At 57.9% G+C, this 7,822-nt stretch overlaps 2 protein-coding genes across 2 annotated transcripts; both read left to right on the top strand.

Moving 5' to 3' along the window:
* The first annotated feature begins 180 nt into the window (after positions 1-180).
* On the top strand, positions 181-1,473 carry LOC109169460. Its single transcript, XM_019318343.1, has one exon. It carries the CDS (start codon positions 181-183, stop codon positions 1,471-1,473), a length of 1,293 nt encoding a protein of 430 aa, XP_019173888.1.
* A 3,391-nt stretch (positions 1,474-4,864) lies between these two features.
* Positions 4,865-5,758, top strand: LOC109169459. Its single transcript, XM_019318341.1, has one exon. The coding sequence runs from the start codon at positions 4,865-4,867 to the stop codon at positions 5,756-5,758; it is 894 nt and encodes a 297-aa protein (XP_019173886.1).
* Positions 5,759-7,822: the final 2,064 nt, after the last annotated feature.

Raw genomic sequence — 7,822 nt, 5'->3', positions numbered from 1 at the left:
GAAGGGCATTGAGCCCAACCCTGACAAGGTCAAGGCCATCCTGGACGTGGAACCTCCGAGGTCCCTCCGGGAGGTCCAACGCCTCAACGGGCGGTTGGCAGCCCTGGGCCGGTTCCTTTCGAGGTCGGCCGAGAAGTCCTTGCCGTTCTTTGGTGTCCTAAAAAAGACTAAGGGCTTCGAATGGTCCGAGGAGTGCCAGAAGGCGTTCGAGGACCTCAAAACATACCTGATGTCGCTCCCCCCCTGGCCAAACCCGTTAAGGGGGAGGTCCAATATCTGTACTTGGGCATCTCGCAGGCCGCGGTCAGCTCCGTGCTGGTCCGAGACGACGAGGGGGTCCAACGGCCCGTATACTACACGAGCCGAGCTCTACGGGGAGCAGAGATCAGGTACACACCCGTGGAAAAGGCCGTTTTTGCAGTAGATGCGACGACAAAAAAGCTGAACCACTACTTCCAGGCCCACCCCGTGCAGGTCCTCACCAACCAGCCACTAGACGCAGTACTGAGGGCCTCGGGGTCGGCAAGCAGGCTGGTCAGGTGGGCCATGCTGCTGAGCCAGTTCGACATCCAGTTCAAGCCCCGACCCGCCATCAAGGGGCAGGCGCTGGTTGACTTTATAGTCGAGTGCACTGCCCTGGAGGGAACGGAGCGGGTCAGGGACGAAGACGAGGAGTGGTGGACCCTCTCAACGGACGGGTCCTCCAGCACCAAAAGCTACGGGGGTGGAGTCATCCTCATAACACCGGACGGGTTTCGGGCCTACTACGCCCTCCGCTTCGCGTTCAAATTATCCAACAACGAGGCCGAGTATGAAGCACTCCTGGGAGGGCTCCGCCTCGCACTAAATATGAGGGTGGAGAAGCTCAAAATCCGATGTGACTCTAGACTCGTGGTGGGACAAGTCACAGGTGAATTTGAAGCAAGTGATGAAAGAATGAGGAGGTACCGGGACATGGTGCTCCAGCTACTGGGGCAGCTGATCAATTATGAGGTCCTACAGGTACCCCGAGACCAGAACACAGATGCTGACATGTTATCCAAGCTCGCCCAAGGGGCCCCGGAACATATCTCAAAAATAGCCCGAATTGAAGATTTCAAGAGGTCGAGCGTGGACGCCTACCCGGTCCTACCCGTGCAAATCCGACCTCCCTGCTGGTTGGACCACCTCAAGGAGTACAAGAAGACAGGCACGCTACCTCCCGACGAGGTTGACGCCAAGCTGGTGAAACGGCGAGCCCCCACGTACGTGGTCATGGGGGACACACTCTACAAGAGGTCCTATAACGGCGCCTTGCTGCACTGCTTGTACCCAGACGAAGCCAGGTCAGTCATGGAAGAAATCCACGAAGGGACCAGTTCAGCCCACCAGGGGGCCTTCGCCATGTCCCGGAGGGCCATCTTACAAGGGTACTTTTGGCCCAAAATGGCCAAGGAGTGCGCCGACTATGCCCGGGGTTGCGAGACCTGCTAACACTTCCAAGTCACCCCCGGCCGGCCAGCCACGAGCTACACCCCCATCAGCTCGGTCATCCAATTCTCCAGGTGGGGAGTGGACCAAGTGGGAGCTCTGCCCATGGGGTCGGGAAAAAGGAAGTACCTCATAGTAGCAGTGGACTACTTCACCAAGTGGGTAGAGGCGGAACCGCTAGCAACCATAACAAGTGCCCGTTGCAAGCACTTTGTGTACAAAAATATTTTGTGCCGTTTTGGGGTCCCGATGCAACTCATCACCGACAATGGACGCCAATTCGAGGGGCAAGAGTTCGAGGGGTTCTGTGCAGAATGGCACATTACTCACAGCCGGGTGGAAAATGTCAACCGCACCATTGTGGGTGGCCTGAAAAAGAAACTGGAATCCGCGGGGGGAGCGTGGGTGGAGGAGCTCGACGCCATTCTTTGGGCCAATCGCACCACCCCCCGGAGGGCTACTGGGGAGACACCTTTTTCCTTAGCCTACGGTTTCGAAGCCCGAGCTCCAGCGGAGGTAGTCATACCTTCCCGGCGGGAGGAGGACTACGACCTTGACACGAACGAGGAGCACCATAGAATTGACCTCCACATGATTGATGACAGGCGCGAAGAAGCCGCGATTCGAGCTGAAAACTACCAGAGGCATACCACGATAAGCGGGGCCGACCCCGCTATTTCCAAGTAGGTGACTATCTGCTCAGGAGAAGGGAGGCGAGCCAGCCCCAAGCCAGAGGAAAGTTTGCCCCTAATTGGGAGGGCCCGTACATTATAGTAGCCGTGGTCCGCCCGGGCAGCTACAAGCTCAAAAGTCCCAAAGGAAAGATGATAGCTAGGGTTTGGAACTCAGAGCACCTGCTGAAATTTTACCACTAGACCTACAACGTGAGAGGTGGGTCTTGGCGTTGCTATTCTAGGAGGAGGGCCATTCCCCTCCCCTAATAATGTCTTAGTGAGTGGCAATAGTCGGAATAAAATCGCATATTACAGAACACATTGTGCGCAGGACCTTTTTTGTTACAAACTGGTTCTCATGCATTTTATCTCCCTTAACGCGCACCCTAAGGGGGCACGAGGTCTAACCTCGCGTACAAACCCCGACGGAGGAGCCCGGTGGTTTGGTCCGGCAGGACTGGGCCTAAGCGGTTTGGCGCACCCTAAGGGGGCACGAGGTCCGACCTCGCGTAGAAACCCCGACGGAAGAGCCCGGTGGCGTGGTCCGGAAGGACTTAGCCCGAGAGGCTAACGTACCCTAAGGGGGCACGAGGTCCGGCCTCGTGTACCCACCCCGACGGGAGAGCCCGATGACATAGTCTCATAGGACTTTGTTGAAGAGGCTAACACATGGTAAAAAAAAAAAAAAAAAAAAACAAAAAACAAAAAACAAACAGGTCCCAGCTCGGCACGCTGCCGGGAGAGCACTTGTGACTTGAGGAGAGTTTGGGAGAATTTTTACTAATGAGGGAGAGTGGTGTGGAAAAAAATGTGAAGGGAATGGGGGGTTTTTATAGATTGTTGGGAAGAGAGAGAGGGGATAAGAGTTGACCAATTTTGAAATTCAAAAAAGGGATTGGGAAGAGAGAGAATTTATGTGGATGAGAGATGAAAAGTTGTTTGGATTTATTATGGAAGATTTCCAAGACTTTATAGGGAAGTGTTGCACCTTTGTAGGGATTCTAACTTATCTGAAGAAATTTTTCACGGAGCAAGAATTCTATCCGCGATATAATTCTTGGAGGGGGTCGGCTAAATTTTGGAGCTCGGAATTTTTCACCCAGGGGGCTCGGGTCGGCGTACGGATACTCTCATTCGTTGACTTCCACTCGCAACGAAGAGAGTGGGGACTCATGATGGATATATTATACCCACGACCCGACCCGGGGTAGCAACATGGACCCGGAGCACCTTGGTGGAGCCCAAGAGCAGCACGGACCCGGGGGACCACGGAGGTGCCCAAGAGCAGCACGGACTCGGGGGACCACGGAGGTGCCCAAGAGCAGCACGGACTCGGGGGACCACGGAGGTGCCCAAGAGCAACACGGACCCGGGGGACCACGGAGGTGTCCAAGCGCAACGCGGACCTGGAGCACCATGGAGGTGCCCCGACCCGAGCTGACCTACGTCGAGGTCGGGTCGGGGAGCTCGGTCCTACCCGAGCTCGGCACCACCCGAGCTCGGGACCCGACCCGACCCGACCCGGTCCACCCGAGCCCGGTCAAAGCTGAGATCTAACCACCCTCCGATTTAGGGGGAGGCGGTTGGGGGGTTAGCTTGTATAAAACCCCCCTCCTTGTCCTAACAAAGGGCGATTCAATCTATATTCTACACTTATTACACACTTTGTCCTATTAGATCTTTGTAATAGCCAAATACTACGACAATTAATATAATATACGGTCCCCAGCGACCTTTACGACATCGTTCTATATTATTCGCTTATTATTCTTATTATATTACGTTCTTATCCGGATTTATTGATTCGGGCACACCCCCGGGTTAATTAAATCCATCATTGGTGCTCTTGTTGAGAGCCGCTGTACAAGCTTAAGCGCTCTCCCCACTATTGTTCATCGACAGCGATGGCACGATTGAGATCCAGCTCTCGTCATACCAATGGTTCCCACGGCACCCAGCTCGTCGCGAACGGGAACGGCACCAACGGGGCCCCCGCCCCCAGCATCCAACCGGCCACCTCCAACAGGTTGGGGGACGATCTGAGGGCCCAGCTCACCAACCACCGTAGTAGTGGTGCACGGCCACCACCCCCCGTCACCCCCGCTCCGGCTCGCGCACTCATCCGGGAGGGGGTGGCGATCTTTGAACAAGCCTCCACCGCGCTGGCGCGCGTCGCAGCGGGCCTCCGGGCAGAGGAACAAGCCGCCCTAGGCGCTACCGGAGGGGCGCCGGCGTCGCCTCCGCCTCCTCCAACTCGGGGGCGCAGCGGCCCGAGAACCTGACCGCCCCAGGCACCTGTCACCCAGGGGGAGGTCAACTCGCCTCGACCATCGGAGAGGAGGGGAAGAGGGGACTCCCGCCGAGACCGCCAGCGTGACGAAGATGAAAGGGCCCCAACCCAAACCAGGCCCGCCTTGGAGAGGTTGGGCAACCGGTTGCCAGCCCGGGAGAGGTTGGGCCCAAGGCCTGCTGCTAATGAGCCTCCACCAGCAGAATCCTGCTCCCGCAAGCAGGCACGACAGCAGTCAGTCACCCGGAGGTCGCCGAGCCACGGACCCCGGTCCCCGCCGCGACAAGAGGTAGGCCCGCGGGGGTCACCGGGACGGGGGACCAGAGTCTCACCTCGGCGTGCACAGGCCTCCCGGGTCGAACGATCAGGGGAATCGAATGGTAGAGCTCCGAGCTCCCATCGGGTAGAGGTCGAGCAGCTCCGGAGGAGGATGGATGAGCTCCAGAGGAAGTTCGACAAGAGGGACGGATCCCTAGAGCCCGAGGATGTGTTGTCCTCTCCGTTCGCAAACGTCATCATGGAGGAGCCCTTACCTCGAGATTTTCACTTTCCCACCATTAAAGCGTACTCGGGGACCACGGACCCACGGGCACACCTGACCAGGTACAGAGCCGCCATAATGATCACCGAGGCGACAGACGCAATCTTTTGTAGGGGGTTCTTCGCCACCCTGGACGGGCAGGCGCATGATTGGTTCGGATCCCTCCCGGCGGGGTCCATCTCCACCTTTACGGACCTCACCCGGCAGTTCCTATCCCATTTCGCCACCAGCATACAACGGAAGAAGCAAATTGCCGACCTGTGTGATTTGAAGCAGGGGAGCTCGGAGTCACTAGCTGAGTACCTCAGGAAGTGGAAGAAAGAGGTCATGGGGGTCGCCGACTTTGATGCGAAATCGGCCATGGTAATTTTCCGGAACAACTTGAGGTCGGGCGCTTTTCACCAGGACCTCATCAGGTACCCCCCCAGGACCTACACCGACCTGATGGACAAGGCAGCGAGGTACGCTGACGCCGAGGCTGCCGAGAAGAGGAAGAAGGAGCAGGAAGAAGGAAGAGGTCGAAAAGACAAGGCACCCCAGGAGGAGCGCAAGGCGCCCCGACCACACCCACGGGAGTACGCTGAGGGGCCCAGGATGAACCCCACACGCTATCTCACCCCGCTGACACAACCCGTGGGTACTATCTTGGCGCATGCGGAGGACCAGGGAATCGTGGTATTCCCGAAGGAGGAGTGCATGGAGATATCGACGGGGGGGACCCCAACAAGTACTGCAGGTTCCATCGGCAGAAAGGACACGATACAGACGAGTGCATCCTCCTAAAAAGACAAATCGAGCAGCTCATCCAAATGGGCTACCTCGGCCAATTCATTAAGAAGCCCGGCCAGGCGCAGGAACAGGCCTAGGGCCAGAAGCAGAGCAATGTATGGCGGAAGGGGGGTGGCCAGGCGCCATCCACCTCGGCTCCTCCCCGCAAGAGGGACCACCACGACCACAGTTCCGAGGAGGAGGAGAAGACGACGGAGGACTCCCAGCCCCCGTAGAAACGGGCCATCTACGTCATCTTTGGGGGGCCCGAGGGAGGGGACTCGCCAGCCGAGCGGAAGAGGTGGGCGAGGAGCTTGTACGTGGGGGAGGTCACACGTACCCCCACGAGAAGAAACCAAAGAGGGAGCCCATCACGTTCACCGATGCCGACCTGCCAGATGGGCCCCTCCCCCACCGAGACGCCCTGGTGGTCAAGCTGGACATCAACAACGTGGTGGTGCACCGGGTACTCGTAGACACGGGTAGCTCGGTGAACGTCATGTACTACGACACGTTCACCCAGCTGGGACTCTCAAGAGGGCAGCTGGAGCAGGTACGGACCCCCCTGTCCGGGTTCACGGGGGACTCAATTGAGACGGAGGGGTCGATCAGTTTGGAGGTAGAGATAGGCACCCCACCTCACACAAGGAGGTGGGAGGTCGAGTTCGTAGTCGTGAAAATCAGCTGCGCCCACAACATAATACTCGGCCGACCTGCCCTAGAGGACCTCAGGTGCGTAATTTCCATGGAGCACCTGTGTCTCAAGTTTCCGACACCGACCGGGGTCGGGGTCGCCCGGGGGGACCAAAAGATAAGCCGCAGCTGCTACTTGAAGGCGTGCCGCCAGATTGGTCAAAAGGACCTCCAGGTACATACCATCGCCGAGAAGGCATTTCGGGAGGAGGTAGGTCGACCTCGGGCCGAGCCCGTGGTCGAGACAGAGGAGGTCATCCTCGACCTCAGCCGACCCGACCGAGTTGTGAAGGTAGGGGTCGGCCTCCCGGCTGAGCTCCGGGCACGGATAATCAACACCATCAGGAGCTACAAGGAGGTCTTTGCATGGGGACCCGAGGACATGCCGTGCCTCAGCCGAGACGTAATCACACACAAGTTGGCCGTTGACCCCGCGGTCAGGCCAATCCAGCAGCGCAAAAGGTATCTCTCTGCCGAGAGGAGGGAGTTCGTCAAATAGGAGGTCGACACACTGCTGGAGATTGGTCATGTTTGAGAGGTCATATACCCCACCTGGCTGGCCAACGTAGTCCTCGCCCCAAAGCCGCCCACCTGGAGGATGTGCGTGGACTACACCGACCTCAACAAGGCCTGCCCTATGGACCCCTTTCCCCTCCCCAACATCGATCAGCTGGTGGACGAGACTGCAGGTTGTGCCCTCATGAGCTTCCTAGATGCGTTCAGGGGGTACCACCAAATTTTCATGGAGGAGGCTGACGAGGAGAAGACAGCCTTCACCACGCCAGAGGGGGTTTATTGCTACAAGGTTATGGCTTTCGGACTGAAAATTTCAGGTGCCACCTACACCCGAATGGTGGCCAAGGTATTCAAGCAGGTCCTCGGTCGCAACCTCCAGGCCTACGTCGACGACATGATCTTCAAGAGTGCCGACACCGACCTCCACACAGATGACCTTACCGAGGTATTTTCAATTATGCAACGCTTCAATTTACGGTTGAACCCCAAAAAGTGCACCTTCGGGGTGCACGGGGGGGAATTTTTGGGGTACATGGTCTCGAAGAGGGGCATTGAGCCCAACCCTGACAAGTTCAAGGCCATCCTGGACATGGAACCTCCGAGGTCCCTCCGGGAGGTCCAACGCCTCAACGGGCGGTTGGCAGCCCTGGGCCGGTTCCTTTCGAGGTCGGCCGAGAAGTCCTTGCCGTTCTTTGGAGTCCTAAAAAAGACTAAGGGCTTCGAATGGTCCGAGGAGTGCCAGAAGGCGTTCGAGGACCTCAAAACATACCTGATGTCGCTCCCCCCCCCCCCCCCCTGGCCAAACCCGTTAAGGGGGAGGTCCAATATCTGTACTTGGGCATCTCGCAGGCCGCGGTCAGCTCCGTGCTG

Source organism: Ipomoea nil, unplaced genomic scaffold (assembly GCF_001879475.1).
Source record: "Ipomoea nil cultivar Tokyo-kokei standard unplaced genomic scaffold, Asagao_1.1 scaffold3314, whole genome shotgun sequence".
NCBI classification, from domain to species: domain Eukaryota; kingdom Viridiplantae; phylum Streptophyta; class Magnoliopsida; order Solanales; family Convolvulaceae; genus Ipomoea; species Ipomoea nil.
The sequence above is the reverse complement of the archived record's forward strand: the minus strand, read 5'-3'. Positions and strand labels throughout refer to the sequence as shown.